This window comes from Eretmochelys imbricata, chromosome 3 (assembly GCF_965152235.1).
Source record: "Eretmochelys imbricata isolate rEreImb1 chromosome 3, rEreImb1.hap1, whole genome shotgun sequence".
Taxonomy (NCBI): domain Eukaryota; kingdom Metazoa; phylum Chordata; order Testudines; family Cheloniidae; genus Eretmochelys; species Eretmochelys imbricata.
The window spans coordinates 25993014-26011538 of record NC_135574.1 but is presented as its reverse complement, the minus strand read 5'-3'; the positions used below and the strand labels follow the sequence as shown (position 1 = coordinate 26011538).

Below are 18525 nucleotides of genomic sequence, written 5' to 3'. Positions count from 1 at the left end.
TTGCCTTTGGAAGACACCAGGTTGCACAAAAAAAGACTTGGTTTCAAAATAAAGGTTCCTGAGAGGAATGCCCAAATCCCACCTCCATGAGCTTGAAGAGTATGTGTGAGGGAATGGGGTGGTGTGTCAAGAGGTTACGCATCAGCCAAAATAAATCAATACAAATTGAGCTGGGCCCTGGAGAGGTGCACTTGAAGCCCTGTTTTACCCTAGCTGCGCCTGCCAGATGATGAGGCCACCCCCGCTGTTTTCAGGGCACTTTAATCACTGCCCCCACCCACCCACGCATACACCCCTCTCCTCCTGAGCACCCCTGCTCCCCTCTCACCCCTCCCTTTCAGGGCATCCCCAGCTAGAAAAAGCAGCTCCCCACCCCTCCTGCACTCCTCCTCCAGCTCGCAGCCAGCCCTGCCCGACGCGCGGCTGCTAGGAAAAGCGCGGGGCGCCTCCGCCTTGCGCTTTGCTTCTGCTCCCTCGCGCCTCCGCAAGGTGTCGCCTTTTGCAGAGGGAAAGCCTGTGCCGCAACCGCTCCTTTAATTATTTATTTACCACGTGGGGGAGGGGCAGGACGAGGGCAGAGGGACTGCGGGGGGAGGGGGGACGGCCTCTGTATTTATTGACTTTGCAATCTGCCTCCTCTGGGCAGCGCCGCTGTGGTGCTCACCACCCCTGCCCCCACCCGGGCAGACGGGGTTGTTATTTGCACAACAACAGAATCAATCCGACACCTTGGATTGAACCCTCCATAATGACTTCCTTTTTGTCCTGGCGAAGCTCGCCGCCTAGGTCTTCCCTTCTCTTATTAGCATCTGCTGCAAAATAAATCGCGCCGGCAAGCCTGAATAGATACAACTCTCTTAAAAAGGCGGGGGGCGGGGGGGGGAAGAGATACAAAGGAGAAGAACCCTAAAGGCACCCACTCTCCTCCTCTGCGCTCCATGCAAAGCACTGAATAGGCACATCATTGGTGCAATAACAACCTCCCCCCCCCCATGTTCAGGGTGGCCGGGCGTGCAGCTCGGGTTTTGCATTCTCCTTTTTTATTCTTATTTATTTGCAAAGGGAATTGGACCTAATTCTCCTTGCAAAGCATAAAGAGCAAAGGGGCTTTTGGCGCCAAATGCCAGGCACCTCCCCTGCTTTTATGGAAATTAGGGAGGTGGGGTTAAGCCTCTCTCTCCTCTCGCCTTTTCCTCCCCGGGTGTGTCAGGGTTTTTTTTTTAGTTAATAATATCCAAGAGCTTCAAAGCCAGCCAGTGACAGTCATCTGTCTGCAAGCAAAGGGTGAATGTGGAGGCTTAAGCCAGCCTTCGGGGACGAGCGGGCTGGCCCTCAATAAAGTGCAACATACAAGATCATCTGCCTCTTTTTTTTTCCTGCCCCCCTCCCCCTTTTGCAACACCACCCATCACCAAGGAGGAGGTAAGAAGAGGCAGCTGCAGGGACCGCGGCTGTAATAAGAAGGGAGGGCAAAACCAAATAAATAAATAAAACCTCACGTTGTATTGGAGTTGCAAAACTAAGGACGATGGTGGGGGGGAATGCAGGGGCAGTTAAGTGATTTGCGTGGGGGGGTTTCACTGACCAGAAGGAAATCCTCAGGGTTTCTGAAGCTGTTGCATAGACATCGCTGTGTTTTGTAGGAGAAGTTTCATTGCTTTGATTTATTTTAAACGGTTGCAATAGATTTTGTAAGTAGAAAAATGGTACAATAGTGGAAGCGGTCAGGGGGCGGGGCAGGGAGAGAGCAGCTGAGCGGGGCTCGTTTAATTGCATTTCATCATAAGGCTTTTTTTTTTTTTCTTTTTTTATGGAGATTTTCCTTTTGGTCTCAGTTTGAATGTCAGCTGTTTGAAACTCAGCAAACCGATTTTCCTGCGGGTTGCGCTTGCTGAGGTGAAGGGGGACACTGAACGCCTGTTCCAGACTTAAAAGGTCATTTTAAATGTCTGATGCAAGCGGGCTCCGGTGCTGGAAGGGGGTTGTGGTGGGCTGGTCAGGCGCACAATGAAGGAATCTTCCGGAGGGAGAGGGGATCGAAAGCTTGTTTGTAGCAGGTCTCATTGAACGTAGTGGCAATGTGCAAAGTTCCCTTGTTGCATCTGCAGCCTTTCACCCCTTTGCTCAGTGGGCAGCTGAGCAAGAGAGAAACTTCCTGTACCTTGTTGCCATATCGAAGGGCTTTGTTGTTAGTGTCGGCTTTGTTGTTTTTTTTTTAATTGAAATTATTATATAAGGTTTGCTGCATTTTGCTACTTCCGATCCCCCCCTCCGCCCGCGTGTTGTGTGCGGGTTTCTCTGAGTAGCTTTGCCTGAATGAACTGGCAAGTTGTAAAGTTGCGTAGAGCCGCCTCTCCTCTGCCCCTTTTGCATCCTCCTCTGTCCCCTTTGCACCGTTCTGCGGATGACAAAAAGGGGGGAAACTTCCACTACTTTTGTTGGCATATTAAGAGGGGTTTCTGGAGCGATTGCTGTATCAAACTTTGCATATGTATACAGTGTATTGGTTGGGTTACTCTGTGTTTGGTTCTTTGAAGCAGTTTGAAGAGCTTGCAATGTGTAAGGCTGCACAGACACCCCTTTGCAGATCTCCTGTCCCTTTCTGGAGTGTTTTGTTTTGTTACAGAGCATAGGCTTAAAACAGAAAAGTTTGCACGTGTGTGCACAGGTTGTCCTGGTTGTGTGTGTGTGTGGTTTTTGTTGTTTGTTTGGGTTTTTTTTTTTTTTTTTTGTCTGGGTGGTTTAAGCAGCATTAAGGGAGTGCTCCCTGCATTCCTGCGGCATTTTAATGATTATGGGCTTTACTTTTTTTTAATTGGGAGGAATGAATTGTTATACAATAATCTATCTAAATGTATTTCCTCCTGTTTTAACTAGTTGCTTATTTTTGATTTTTTTTTAATTTTCTTTCAGGTGTTGAGAGAAGTCTCTCTCTCTCTCTCTCTCTCAGTGGAAACACACTCAGACCTCCCTCTAAATAACAGCCCAACCAAGGAATCAGCAGAAGGAACCCAGTAATGCCAGGGATGGTCAGTAAAAACCCAGACCTCGAGTTTGACTCTTTGCAGCCCTGCTTCTATCCAGATGAAGATGATTTCTATTTGTGCGGTCCGGACTCTGCTCCCCCTGGGGAGGACATCTGGAAAAAGTTTGAACTGCTGCCTACCCCTCCTCTGTCTCCCAGTCGGGCAGGACTTCAGGAGAACCCCCCAGGAGGGGCCCCACTGCTGTGGGGAGGGGTGGCTCTAGGGGGGTTCCGAACCCGTGATCCTCTGGACTGGGCATCTGAACTGCTGCTGCTGCCCCCTGAGGCCGACCTTTGGGGAAGCACGGATGGAGGAGACTTACTGGAGACAGGCTTTGGGGAGAGCAACAACCTCAACTCCATCATCATCCAGGATTGTATGTGGAGTGGCTTTTCTGCCCGCGAGAAGCTGGAGAGGGCAGTGAGTGAGAAACTGCAGAGCAAAGTGGGAGCAGGAGTGGCACCAGTGAGAGCTGGTGCATCCACAACCACCGCCAGCCCTGGGGGCACCAACAGCCAAGCAGAGCTCAATAACTCTGTGTCAGAGTGCGTGGATCCTGCCGTGGTGTTCCCCTTCCCCATTAACAAGAAGGAGCCAGTGGCAGCAGCCACAGCAGCCGCAGCCCCAGCAACAGGGGGAACGGCTGGCATCCGGGTGAACGTTAGTGGGAGCAGTGGGATCGCACAGGGGGCAGCAGCTACCACCCAGCGCAGCAGCTGCCACACAAGTGCCACCAGAGCCAACAGCAGCTCAGGAGACGATACTCTCAGTGACTCGGGTAAATACGCCGCTCATCGCAGATTTGTTAGCCTGTGTGCATATCCCCAGAGGTGTTGTGTGGGCATGGTTGCCGTACCCTCAAATGCAGCTTTGGGGGCAGCATCACCTTTATGAGGCATCTCCCCCAACCAAAGGTGTAGACAGAGAAAGTGAATTCATTGGGACAGGCTTGCAAAATTCAGTTCACTTACGGTGAATGTTACTGGTCAAGTAAATTAGCATTAGTTTTTTATTATCCTGGTAAGGTGGGGGAGTAACGTTGTGCCTGGCTGGTACATTATCATGAACATTTTGCAAGGCTGCCTTAGGCTATTGGCAGTGAGGAAAAAAGAAGGGGTGGTCTCTCTCTCTCTCTCTCTCTCCCCCCACATTTCCTTCCTGTAATCAAAATTAAGCTCCGTCTTCCCTTCTCCTCCCCCCGCCCCCATGTGGTCAGGAGACCAAAGAAAATAAATCTGTGGTCCTAGGTCATGCCCCTTTTCTTTGTTTCTTGCATCTCAGTGAGTCACTAAAAAAAAAGATTGGGGGAAAGTTGGTTGCCATATGCCTGAGTGCTTGAGGAAGCCCCGTGCGTTGAAGGGCTTGGGCAGGGAGAGAGGAGGGGTAAGTAAAAGGGCAGCTGAAGCATTGGGGGGGTGAAGCTGGGGAAGAACAAGTATTGCACAATCAGTTCAATGTAAAACATGACAGTGGTGTGAGCCCTTAGGGCATGGGAACTCCTGCTGTTGAAGAGAAGGGAGGCTGGGGGAGAGTCCACCACCAGCAGATTTAGAAGAGGTCAGATCGATGTATGGTGCCACTAAAGTTAGTCTGGAAGAGGGGAAGCTTGAAAAATCTCAGACCACTCTCATTTGCTTTACTTCATTGATAAAAACATAACCAAGAACAAAACCCGTCACTGTCCAAGTGGGTGCGTACGTTTTACTCCCTCCATTTCTAACAGGTATATGGATTTGCCAGTAGGTGGCAGCATGCTTGTCTTAGGACATTGCCTATTTGAAAGGATTCCTTGAAGGAGACCCTTTGGCAGGCAGCTGATGATAAAGTAGTCAGTGGTATATAACTAAAGGGCATCCTATTCTGAGCATGTTTATACTTAACAGATGCTGGATGAACTTGGAGTGTTTTTTTTTTTTTTTTTTTTAATCTTCTCCCATGCCAAAGCCTACCGTGTGGTTAATCTCAAAATTCATTCATGGGGCCAAATAAAATGCAGCTTATGCAGAATGTATTGTGTAAATAGTGCATTGACCATACAATAAAAGTGTTTTTAGTGTAAAATCATCCTGCCTTGTACATGGTTTTGGAATGGCTAGGCAGTCTAATAATTTAGCAGGGAAATGTTTTATTTTTGGGTCTTTGGATTAAGACAGGCAGAGGAAAATCTTGATGCAAAAAATTCCTCTCATGTAAAAGAAGCCCAGTTCAATTGTAAACACAGTTTCTCTTATGTAAATGAGTAGATCCATATGACCATCATCATAAAGTCGATGATAAGCCTCCTGTTTCAAAAGGCTCACTGTCCCTTTAATGTCTGTGCCTTGACAGCTTTCTGTGAGGAAGCACTTCCTCCCAACAGCTGTCTTCTTGGCAGTAAACCAAAACATTGGCTTAAAGGGACTCTCAGATTGGAACAGCTTCACATTCTGCATCAGAACAAATCCAGCGATTGTTTAGTTTTCTGGCTCCTTTTTGATCAAGCAAGGGAGGTGTTGTGGGTGTGTGTGCGCTCACACACACTGTGTGTTCTGTACCCCAGTTTGTTGGCTAAAGTATAAATTAGGGCATTTTCTCAAATACTGTTTCCTCTAATGTGTTTATTTGGGTTGCACCTTTATGGATCCTCCTATTATACAGCTTAAAAGTGCAGAAAACTATCTGTTCTTAGAGTTAGCAAATACCCACTTATTGTGTCTGGGTCTGAGTGTATGCATGGTGTGTCTATATTTATTTAGCTCCATCTATCTGCAGATAGTTAGTATATGCACCCTATTTTTATCCTAATATTTGTGCATATTTTGAACACTTAAAATACTTACAGGTTGCTATTTGTCCTGAGAATTCACACAGATATGTTACTAGTTTTTAAATTTCAAGGTCCTGTGTGAATATTTTTTGGAGAGAACAACTTACTTTCTTTATTTTACATTTTGTGTTTCTAAAGATGATGACGAGGAAGAGGATGAAGAGGAAGAAATTGATGTTGTGACAGTGGAGAAGAGGCGTTCCTCCTCCAACAAGGCTGTTACTACTCTTACTATTACTGTGCGTCCTAAAAATGCTACCTTGGCATCGGTGAGAATGCAGCAGAATGAACTGATTCTAAAGCGTTGCGCCCCGATTCACCAGCAGCATAATTACGCTGCCCCTTCTCCATACATGGAAAGCGAAGATGCCCCGCCGCAGAAAAAGCTAAAAAATGAGGTGCCCCGTCCAATAAAACCCATGATCCAACCAAAGTCTAAGAGTTCAAGTCCTCGAAACTCAGATTCAGAAGATAGTGAACGTCGACGCAATCACAATATTCTGGAACGTCAGCGGCGTAATGACCTGCGATCTAGTTTTCTCACATTAAGGGACCATGTACCTGAACTGATTAAAAATGAGAAGGCTGCAAAAGTGGTCATCTTGAAAAAAGCCACTGATTATGTCCATTCCCTTCAGGCAGAGGAACACAAGTTATTGCTAGAAAAGGAAAAATTGCAAGCCAGACAACAGCAGTTGCTAAAGAAAATAGAACACACACGGACTTGCTAAACTTTTTTTTTTGTCTGACCTGGACAGTCACTGCCACTTTGCACATTTTTAATTCTTTTAAAAAAAAATTGTGTTTTTTGACGTTAAGAATGTTGGTTTTACTTTCAATCCAGTCCCTCAAGTAGTTAACAATCTATGTTATCCGGGTACAGAGCACATGGATGTTCTTGCAAGGAGTTTAACAGACTGCCAAACAATGATGGACTGCCCTTGTATTTTTTCTTAAGAGCTATAGATGTTCTTTAAAAGTTGTGAGCCTTTGGAGCTGCTGATGACACCTAGTTAAGTTTTAAAAACGTTCATTCCTAATTTTGAATGGTGCTTATGTTCTAACAGATGTTACTTTAGGGGTTACCATTTGTACCTCTGTGGGAATTTTCTGTAAATACCATCTACACACTTGCCTTTTGTACATGTCTTGGGTTATGAGAGGTGGCTCTTGCTACCAGTATTTGACTGGAAGTTCATACCTAAGTACTGTAATACCTCAATGTTTGAGGAGCATGTTTTTGTATACAAATATATTGTTAATCTCTGTTATGTACTGTACTAATTCTTACACTGCCTGTATACTTTAGTATGATGCTGATACATAACTAAATTTGATACTTATATTTTCGTATGAAAATGAGTTGTGAAAGTTTTGAGTAGATATTACTTTATCACTTTTTTGAACTAAGAAAACTTTTGTAAAGAAATTTACTATATATGCCTTTTCCTAGCCTGTTTCTTCCAGTTAATGTATTTGTTAATGTTTGGTGCATAGAACTGGGTAACTGCAAAGTTCTGTGTTTAATTTCTTCCAACGATGTACATTTAGTGCTGCGTCTTATAGCACTTTGAAATACCTCATGTTTATGAAAATAAATAGCAATTAAATGATGTGCTCTTCACTATTTATTTATAAACATAGTTATCCTCTTTTATTGTAAGTTTAATGGTGCCCATGAGACATAAAGACATGATTCGAGCCCCCCGTACTTACTATCACAGGATAGCTTACACTTCAGGAGGGGTGAGAAGCCAGCAAATTACTGTTTCTGTTAACAAAGTAATTGTAATGGGAACGATTATAATGTACTTGTGTCAATCCACATGTCAGATCTTTTCTTTGATATCATGAGTTCTCTATGGGCCTTAGCCAAAGCCCATTGAAGACTCCCCTTGACTTCAGTAGGCTTTGGATCAGTCACTGAATGTATAGCAAGCACTCTCACGGCTTGGATGCAATTCTGTTTTCCACCAGCTGGTGATCTGGGGTTCAGTGCTGGAGGCATACGGTGAGAGCAGTGGAATGAACTGCCATGGGGAGGAAAGAGAAGTGTCAATGTAGTGAACCAGGATCTTAGGATCTGAGCCTTACTCTAATTCTGTTCCTTCTTTCTTATTGTATCAAAAGCCATACCCCAAAGGTTGGCCACCATTTGTTAGGAGAGGCAAGATTTGTGCTGGTCTGTGGTTTGTATTCTTTCTAAATGCCAAAGTATCTATAACAATGCTCAGACGTAAGTTAAAATTCCCACTTCTGCTTAGGGAGCAGTCTTGCTGTGCTATTTAGCACTGAGCTGTGCTGTATCCCAGCACTGCCATAGCAGGCTTGTAATGCTGCACAAATGTCATTTCTGAAGCCGGGGGGGGGGGGCAAAAAGTACAGAAGCCAAGCAGTATGTATGCTGCAGAATCAAGATTGGCAGGTTCTTTTTTCCTCAGGAGCAGGAAGATTTGTGGATGGGACAAGGGCAGGGCCAGTAGGTCTGTGAAAAGCACTTGATCACTGGACTGTAACTGTGCCTAAGGAGTGTGTAGTGGTCCCAAGAGCTGTTTTATCAGTTGGCTTTGCAGAATTCAATATTTATTTTTAAAATAATTTTGACAAGTAATACTGATGTTTATTTGTAAGCACTTTTTTATTTTTACTGACTTACATTTTCATAGGTGCAGGAAATTATGGGGAGGGATCAGACAAGAAGGAGAGGGTCAGACAATAACTATTTAAAGACAGCCGATGTTGAGATTCAAAAAGTTAATGTTTTAAAACCACTAAAACACAAATTGTCAACATCACATGTTAAAATATACAAAGTAAATATCCTTAATTCAAACTCTAAGAAGCTATGAAGCAGCATTTTTCTCACTTTGCCTATCTAGACATTTGATGATTATAGATGGAAATATTTTTTGTCGGTGAAATCAACCTCTCCCCATATTTGCCAGTAAAAATCTAATCCTTTGAAGCCTATGTTTCAGCCAGGCTGGGCAAGACCTTCACACACACCCCTTATTCTGCAACTGCATGGAGATGAAGGACTTCCACACTCCAACCAACTCTTTATCAAAGGCAGTGGGAGTTTTGCTTAAGTAAGGACTTCAGGGGTTGGAACTACTTATGTATAATCCAGTAAATGTACAGGGGCCAGAACCTCATCTGGTATAAACTCGTATAGCTCCATTGGCTTCAACCAAGTCTGCACCAACATACACCATGTTGCCTGTATGTGTATGTTAATTCTAAATTGTTAATTTAGATGTGATTCAAGAGTTTATTCCATAAATAAAATTCTCAGGGAAGTGAGGGGAGTTTTGTGGGCTAGGGAAGCTGGCTCAGGTCCTAATCAAAGGATCAAAAACGGGGGGAATAAATGTCACTTCATTAAATGTAATAGAGAGTTCCATTTTAAGTGTTATAATTTCTTTCAAGAAGCCAGTTCTGAACTGGAGCTTCTATTTTAATGCTTCATTAGTTCTTGAAAATAACATTCAAGATTGATTGGTCAGAAATAAGAAATAAGTAAAGAGGTAAACGATAAATTATTTTCCCATGTGCACTACTTCAGTTAGTTCTGATTTAGGGCCTGATCGAAAGCCCATGGAACTGCAAGGGGCTCTTTCCTCTAAGTACGTTTACTGAATCACAACCATTCCAGCAACACAAAATGACATTACTTAAAAAAAGAAAAAAAAAAAGACTAAAACGTATTTTGCATAGACAACTACAGTCTTGTCCATGCTGGAGCACTTAACTGTACGAGTTACAACTAGTTTGAAAACGGTTCTCAAGCCAGTTCTATTAGCAACTGCTGTTAGAATGTTGTTCTGAAGCACTGTTTGTGAACAGTCGTAAGTAGCATGGGTTTCATTCCCATAGGGGAAGGGAGTTTTTTCATACCATCCGTCCTATTGCCTTCCCCATTTTCACTAGCACAGCTTCTTAACATTAACAAGTAATCACGCTGAATATGGATGTAAAAACTATGCTACAACTGTCATTGTTTGCATATGCTTTCGTACATGCGTACAAACCATAATATGGGCAGACATGAATCACTGATGGAGGTGGCAGTGCCCATTTATTGGATATGCAATATACAGAAATATTTCCATAATTTATCAGAAACAATTACCATCTATTCTGTTTATATGTCATACTCATTGCTGTGGCATCTGAGTAATTAGGGATCAAGATGAATGTAAAACTAAGCTCTAAAGTGTTTGTTTAAAGATTCAGCACAAAAAACCATTTTTAAGTGTCCTTTTTGGAAGAATGGGGGCCTGATCCTACTTCCATTTAATTAAACATCTGGCCCAGCATAGTTAATCAATAGTCCTCTACAGAGCACTACCACTACCCTTCTTTGGGGTTTTCTTTGTCTTTTAAATAACTTTTAGGGGTTCATAAACTAGCTTTCAAAATTGTGATAGGTGGCAATTTGGCAAAGACAGGTTTTGTGTTTGTTTTTACATTTGAAAATCTAAGTTTTAAGGACTTTTAAGTCAAAATGAAATGGAAGTTGGTTTATTTTGGATGCTTTCTTGCATACAAACTTCGTTATTTAAATGAAAACGTGAAAAGACATGCTACGGCCCTATGCTGTTGTGGTTTTATTTTGTTTGGTTTCTTGAGGAGCGCTTGGGGTAAAAGGGAAAGACAGATTTAGAAAATAAGTGTTTTATTTAACAATAGTTTCATGAAGATCCTTATGCAGATGTAGACAACAGACAAACTACTCTTTCATGCCAATATACAGAGTTTAGAGTCCCTAAGTACTCATTCAAATACGATATAAAGACACTCCATCCCATCCTGTTAATGATATGCATGTTATATTTTCATGACACAATATCTCTGGAGGAGCAGTTGGAAATGATGAGGTCTGTTGAACTGCTTGACAAATTCCAGTGGAAGGGCCAAATTCTGCCCTCGGGTCAACCACGGGACTGCATTTAATGCAGAACTTGGCCCTAACTATTATGGAGGTTAAGGTAACTTTCTCTATGGACAGGCTATGCTATAAATGCTTATAGATTGGTTTTTTTCACCTTCTTTTGAAGCCAATCTGGCCAATCAGAGAAAGGATGCTGAACTACATGGACCACTGGTCTGATCTACTATGCCAATCCCTATGTTCTTGTTTCTTGAACACAGATGTACCATTGCTGCTGACTGAACAAAATGGATTTCTCCCTAGTATGTAATACCTGAGTTAAAATGTCCCCCAAAGGACACTCCCCAGCCCCCGATTTTCTGCTTATTTTGTTAAAAATACCATTAAAACACATGGACCTTCAAACACCGAAAATGAAATGGTTCCCCCATAAAGCAGTAAAAGCAAAAATTCACCTTTGGGAGAGCTTAAAGAGGTGAAATGCGTTAATTGTATCATTATCACTATGTCACCTGTCGCTAATAATGCATGTGAAAGTAAATTTGCTGGACCCCAAGCTGCTATTATAGCAACTTATCACCAAGTCATGGCAGAAATTGCTTGAGTTTTCATTACATGTATAATTCACACAGGGCACTGTTTGCATTATATGTGCTGATGACCCCAAACACAATGAAATTACTTATAAATGATATCAGCTTTAAGTCTGAATTGCCAGGTTTGTTACGGGTTTAAATCAGAAGATTAAGGTTGTTTAAACATTATGTTTTTGTGTGAATTTGCTTCTCTTTGATTTTACATTGTTTATTGTGGTCTTTACAAATGGGAAATTCAGGACTTTTTAATGAAAATAATACTTTGCATTTCTTTAATCTGAGGATCAGAAAACAGTTTATGTATTTGTAGCCTCACAGCATTCTTGTGAATTAAGTCTTGGCTGCAAGGAGAACTGGGGCTGCTCAGTACTTCTGAAAATTAGATTTTAAGAATCCCACAGGAAGTCTATGGCAAAGGAGGAATAGAAGGTAAAATCTTGGCATAGTGAAATTAGTGGGACTTTGCCCAGAATACAGATCTTGTGATTCCCAGTGCTATGCCTTAACCACAGAACCATGCGTGCCCCACTTTTTCCATTTCAGACCCATAACTTGTGTGTGAGGTCAGCAACATTTGGCCTATCAAAAATAAAATGAACTTCTCATCCAAAGAGTGTTTGTATACATTGTAAAGATAATTTTAATATGCTGATTATCTACCACAGCTAATTTAGAAATAAGTCCATATCCAAATATAGTAAGCAGCATGACCGGCTATCATTGGTCCGCTGAAGAAACCATATGGCTGTAGTTTCTTGTACATGTGATTGCAGTGTGACTATCCTAAATAACAAAAATGTAAACCATACACACATAATAAACAAAATATGATTATTGTTTGAACCCCAGATGGGTGTATGTTTATTATCCACCAGAATTACCACTGAATTACAGAGGTCACCTATCTGAAATATCAAGTTAAATTCTTTGTACAGCTACCATCTTGGGAGACCGTGTCTCTGCTGTGATGCCTACAAATCTCGACTATCTACCATTGGTTAGGCAAGTGGTGAACAGGCTTTTATTTTTAAGGTAAAATTGGATTGATATCCCCCTTTCCCTGATTTGTCCATTTGTTGCTTTCTATATGACATTTAGATTGTAAGATCTCGGGCGGGGGCGGGGCAGGGACTGTCATCTTTGTTACGTGTCTGTATGGAGGCTAGATTAGGTAATGCTACTGTAATCATAGGGCTGCAAGGGACCTTGAGAGATCATCAAGTTCATCCTCTTTTGCTGTGGCAGGACCACGTATATCCTTGACAGGAGTTTGTCCAACCTGTTCTTAAAAACCTCCAAGGGCAGGATTCCACAACCTTCTTTGGTAACCTATTCCAGTACCTAACTCTCTTTATAGTAAGAAAGTCTTTTCTTAATATCTAACCTAAATCTCCTATGCTGCAGATTAGGCTCACTAGTTCTTGTTTTGCCTTCACTGGACATGGAGGGCAATGGATCACTGTCCTCTTATAACAGCCATTAACATATTGGAAGATTATTATCAGGTCCCCCCGCCATCTCAAGACTAAACCTACCCAGTTTTTTAACCTTTCTTCACAAGTCAGGTTTTCTGAATCTTTTATCATTTTTGCTGCTGTCCTCTGGACTCCCTCCCATTTGTTCACATAATTCTTAAAGTGTGGTGCCCAAAACTGGACACAATATTCCTGCTGAGGGCTCACCAGTGTCAAGTAGAGTACCTCCCAGTCTTACATATGGCACTCCTATTCATACAACCCAGAATGATATTAGCCTTTTTTGTAACTGCGTCACATTGTTGGCTTATATTCAAATTGTGATCAACTATAACTCACAGATCCTTTTCAGCAGTGCTACCACCTAGCTAGCTATTCCCCATTTTGTACTTGGCATTTGGTGTTTCCTTCCTAAGTGTAATACTTTGCACTTGTCTTTACTGAATTTCTTCTTGCTGATTTGAAACCAATTATTCAATTTATGAAGGTCATTTTGAATTCTAACACTAACTTCTAAAGTGTTAGCAACCTCTTCCTGCTTGGTGTCAGCCACAAATTTTATATGCATACTCTTCACTCCATTTTCCAAGCCATGAATGGAATAGTACTGGACCCAGGACAGACCGCTTCAGGACTCCACTCTATATGTTCTCCCAGTTTGACAGAGAACCATTGACAACTACTCTTTGACTTTGGTTTTTCACTTACTTTATAGTAATCTAATAATAACAACTCATAAAAAGCAGTTCGTTTTGCAGTATAGACAGGAGTGAATCATGCTTTTATTCTGTTCCAGATGGTATGTCACCCTGGAACTTCAGCAGGGCTACAACACTGTTCAGAACCACCGTTAAAAGATGATTCATTACAGTCTACCTTGCAAGACCAAGCTACAGTTTAAGTATTGTGACAAAGTTCCTGCTCTACTTTGGTGGGTCTTGCGCTTATTGGCGAATTTGCTCGCCTTGGAGCTTCACAGCAGCCCTCAGCTTGGCCATTTTTCTGAATTCACAGTCCAGGTCGACTCCTCCTGTGTCTGACCAGGAGATGGGAGGATTTGGGGGGAACCCGGGCCTGCCCTCTACTCCGGGTTCCAGCCCAGGGCCCTGTGGAATGCAGCTGTCTAAAGTGCCTCCTGGAACAGCTGTGCGACAGCTATAACTCCCTGGGCTACTTCTCCATGGCCTCCTCCCAACACCTTCTTTATCCTCACCATAGGACCTTCCTCCTGATGTCTCATAATGCTTGTACACCTCAGTCCTCCAACAGTCCGTGTTCTCATTCTCAGCTCCTAGTGCCTCTTGCTCCCAACTCCTCACATGCACCACAAACTGAAGTGAGCTCCTTTTTAAACCCAGGTGCCATGATTAGCCTGCCTTAATTGATTCTAGCAGCTTCTTGATTAGAACACCTGCAGCCAATCAGCCTATCCATCTTAATTGTCTCCAGAAGGTTCCTGATTGCTCTGGAACCTTCCCAGTTACCTTACCCAGGGAAAAGGGATCTACTTAGCCTGGGGGCTAATATATCTGCCTTCTATTACTCTCCTGTAGCCATCTGGCATGACCCTGTCACAGAATGTTAGGTGACTTCCTTGTGATAACTGGATCCCTCCAACTTGGTAGTTGCTCCAGTGTCAACAGAGCTTTCAATATTGGACTCAAAGTGGTAACTTCAAGAAAAACACAGTTCGTTGGTTTGGCTCGGTATGAAAATGGTCTGTCTCACATATCTTTAAGGATGCTTTGTAAGAATAAAACAGCGGTTGCAACTTTATTGGAATGGAAGCATATAATTAATTTCTTTGATATATTCTTTCTATTTGCAATTGAGTAAAATAGGTAAATAGCTATTATCTTCATTTTGCTTCCTAGATCGACAAATAGTGATTAGTTTAGTATTCAAATGCTCCAAATGTGAGGCACACACCAACAGAAAAAAGGTAAGGAGTTCAGGAATGGTGGAAAATAAATGGTCATACTAGTATACCAAAAGTTTCTGGAACAAATCATTTTGTACATGTATAACACAGCATGGAATTTTATTTACTCAATGTCCAATACATGAGTAACTTTTCCATCTGCTCAAGAAACTCCCTGAAAAAGTATAGGAACGGATCTGTGCAGACACATGCCTAGAACCCCGACCAGGGGTATTCTATTTGCTACCCAAGATCCATAAACCTGGAAATCCTGGACACCCCATCATCTCAGGCATAGGCACCCTAACAGCAGGATTCTCTGGCTATGTGGACTCTCTCCTCAGGCCTATGCTACCAGCACTCCCAGCTATCTTCGAGACACCACTGACTTCCTGAGGAAACTACAATCCATAGGTGATCTTCCAGAAAACACCATCCTAGCCACTATGGATGTAGAAGCCCTCTACACCAACATTCCACACAAAGATGGACTACAAGCCGTCAGGAACAGTATCCCTGATAATGTCACGGCAAACCTGGTGGCTCACCTTTGTGACTTTGTCCTCACTCACAACTATTTCACATTTGGGGACAATATATACCTTCAAGTCAGCGGCACTGCTGTGGGTACCCGCATAGCCCACAGTATGCCAACATGTTTATGGCTGACTTAGAACAACGCTTCCTCAGCTCTCGTCCCCTAACGCCCCTACTCTACTTGCGCTACATTGATGACATCTTCATCATCTGGACGCATGGAAAAGAAGCCCTTGAGGAATTTCATGATTTCAACAATTTCCATTCCACCATCAACCTCAGCCTAGACCAATCCACACAAGCAGTCCATTTCCTGGACACTACGGTGCTAATAAGTGATGGTCACATAAACACCACTCTATACCAGAAAACTACTAACGCTATACTTACCTACATGCCTCCAGCTTCCATCCAGGACACATCACACAATCCATTGTCTAAAGCCAAGCTCTAAGATACAACCGCATTTGCTCCAATCTCCTAGACAGAGACAAACACCTACAAGATCTCTATCAGGCATTCTTAAAACTAAAATACCCCCCTGCTGAAGTGAAAAAACAGATATACAGAGCCCGAAGAGCACCCAGAAGTCACCTACTACAGGACAGGCCCAACAAAGAAAATAACAGGATGCCACTAGCCATCACCTTCAGCCCCCAGCTAAAACCTCTCCAACGCAGCATCAAGGATCTACAACCTATCCTGAAGGACGACCCATCACTCTCACAGATCTTGGGAGACAGGCCAGTCCTTGCTTACAGACAGCCCCCAACCTGAAGTAAATACTCACCAGCAGCCACACACCACACAACAGAACCACTAACCCAGGAACCTATCCTTGCAACAAAGACCGTTGCCCACTGTGTCCACATATCTATTCAGGGGACATCATCATAGGGCCTAATCACATCAGCCACGGTCTCAGAGGCTCGTTCACTTGCACATCTACTAATGTTATATATGCCATCATGTGCCAGCAATGCCCCTCTGCCATGTACATTGGCCAAACTGGACAGTCTCTACGCGAAAGAATAAATGGACACAAATCTGATATCAGGAATCATAACATTAAAAAACTGGTAGGAGAACACTTCAACCTCTCTGGCCACTCAGTAAAAGATTTAAGGGTGGCAATTTTGCAACAGAAAAGCTTCAAAAACAGACTCCAATAAGAAACTGCTGAGCTTGAATTAATATCAAACTAGATACCGTTAACTTGGGTTTGAATAGAGACTGGTAGTGGGTGGGTCATTACACATATTGAATCTATTTCCCCATGTTAAGTATCTTCACACTTTCTTGTCAACTGTCTAAATGGGTCATCTTGATTATCACTACAAAAGTTTTTGCTCCTGCTGATAATAGCTCATCTTAATTAATTAGCCTCTTACAGTTTGTATGGCAACTTCCACCTTCTCTGTATGTATATATATCTTCTTACTATATGTTCCATTCTATGCATCCAATGAAGTGGACTGTAGCCCACGAAAGCTTATGCTCTAATAAATTTGTTACTCTCTAAGGTGCCACAAGTACTCCTGTTCTTTTTGAAAATACAAGCTGTTATATTTAGGCAGGGCCATAGGGTTTTTTTAGTGTAACAAAGGTTTAGTAGTGAATGTGTTATAGTTAATATTGGAGGAGCTCAAGTAACTTTGAGCACTGACGTGTGAAGAGATTTCCTTTACAACAAAGAAGACTAATGATCAATTGTAAAGCATGTAGATGTTCTCTTTCACTCTAGTCCTATGATCCATCTTAAAATCTCCTTGAAATGTTATGTTACATTTACTTTCTAGTTACATCTATCTTGTTTTCTAGGCTTCTTTCTGAAGAAAAAATTATTAATGTGTATTACAAAGTTGTTAGTATGTTGGTCAGGTATCGTACAGATTGTATGGGACAGCCCCAATTCTTTATTTTACAATCTAAACTCAGGAAGCTCACAACAGGTGATTGTAACAGAAGAACAGAGGAATTGGGGCACTGAGAATGAGGATAACAATCATGGGAACATGTAGTTCTGTAGACTAGTTAAAGGAGTCTAAGGGTATGTCTACACTACGGAATAAGGTCGAATTTATAGAAGTCGGTTTTTTAGAAATCAGTTTTATATATTCGAGTGTGTGTGTCCCCACAGAAAATGCTCTAAGTGCATTAAGTGCATTAACTCGGCGGAGTGCTTCCACAGTACCGAGGCTAGAGTCGACTTCCAGAGCGTTGCACTGTGGGTAGCTATCCCACAGTTCCCGCAGTCTCCGCTGCCCATTGGAATTCTGGGTTGAGATCCCAATGCCTGATGGGGCTAAAACATTGTCGCGGATGGTTCTGGGTACATATCGTCAGGCCCCCCTTCCCTCCCTCCCTCCGTGAAAGCAAGGGCAGACAATCGTTTTGCGCCTTTTTTCCTGAGTTACCTGTGCAGACGCCATAGCACGGCAAGCATTGAGCCCGCTCAGGTAACCGTCACCCTATGTCTCCTGGGTGCTGGCAGACGTGGTACGGCATTGCTACACAGTAGCACCAACCCCTTGCCTTGTGGCAGCAGATGGTACAATACGACTGGTAGCCGTCCTCGTCGTGTCCGAGGTGCTCCTGGCCACGTTGGCTGGGAGCGCCTGGGCAGACATGGGCGCAGGGACTAAATTTGGAGTGACTTGACCAGGTCATTCTCTTTAGTCCTGCAGTCAGTCCTATTGAACCGTCTTATGGTGAGCAGGCAGGCAATACGGATTGCTAGCAGTCGTACTGTACCATCTTCTGCCGGGCAGGCAAGAGATGAGGATGGCTAGCAGTCGTACTGTACCATCTTCTGCCGAGCAGCCATGAGATGTGGATGGCATGCAGTCCTTCTGCACCGTCTGCGGCCAGCCAAAGATGTAAAAGATAGATGGAGTGGATCAAAACAAGAAATAGACCAGATTTGTTTTGTATTCATTTGCTTCCCCCCTTCCCCCGTCTAGGGGACTCATTCCTCTAGGTCACACTGCAGTCACTCACAGAGAAGGTGCAGCAAGGTAAATCTAGCCATGTATCAATCAGAGGCCAAGCTAACCTTGTTCCAATAAGAACAATAACTTAGGTGCACCATTTCTTATTGGAACCTCCGTGAAGCCCTGCCTGAAATACTCCTTGATGTAAAGACACCCCCTTTGTTGATTTTAGCTCCCTGAAGCCAACCCTGTAAGCCGTGTCATCAGTCGCCCCTCCCTCTGTCAGAGCAACAGCAGACAATCATTCCGCGCCTTTTTTCTGTGCGGACGCCATACC

General features: G+C 43.2%; 1 protein-coding gene across 2 annotated transcripts; it reads left to right on the top strand.

The window, feature by feature from the left end:
* Positions 1–1284: 1284 nt before the first annotated feature.
* Positions 1285–6591, top strand: MYCN (MYCN proto-oncogene, bHLH transcription factor). 2 transcript variants are annotated; one of them, XM_077811551.1, is made up of 3 exons: positions 1285–1422; positions 2914–3804; positions 5971–6591. In XM_077811551.1, the coding sequence occupies exons 2-3, from the start codon at positions 3018–3020 to the stop codon at positions 6561–6563; spliced, it is 1380 nt and encodes a 459-aa protein (XP_077667677.1). In that variant the 5' UTR covers positions 1285–1422; positions 2914–3017; the 3' UTR covers positions 6564–6591. The 2 variants fall into 2 exon arrangements, with proteins under 2 accessions (XP_077667677.1, XP_077667678.1); XM_077811552.1 differs by lacking the exon at positions 1285–1422 and having other exon boundaries at positions 2762–3804.
* The last annotated feature ends 11934 nt before the right edge of the window (positions 6592–18525 follow it).

Excerpts from the sequence above, each read along its gene's own strand:
- MYCN (XM_077811551.1), top strand. The coding sequence starts at position 3,018 with ATGCCAGGGATGGTCAGTAAAAACCCAGACCTCGAGTTTGACTCTTTG. Across the intron at positions 3,805-5,970 it reads CGATACTCTCAGTGACTCGG|ATGATGACGAGGAAGAGGAT; the intron begins GTAAATACGCCG and ends GTGTTTCTAAAG.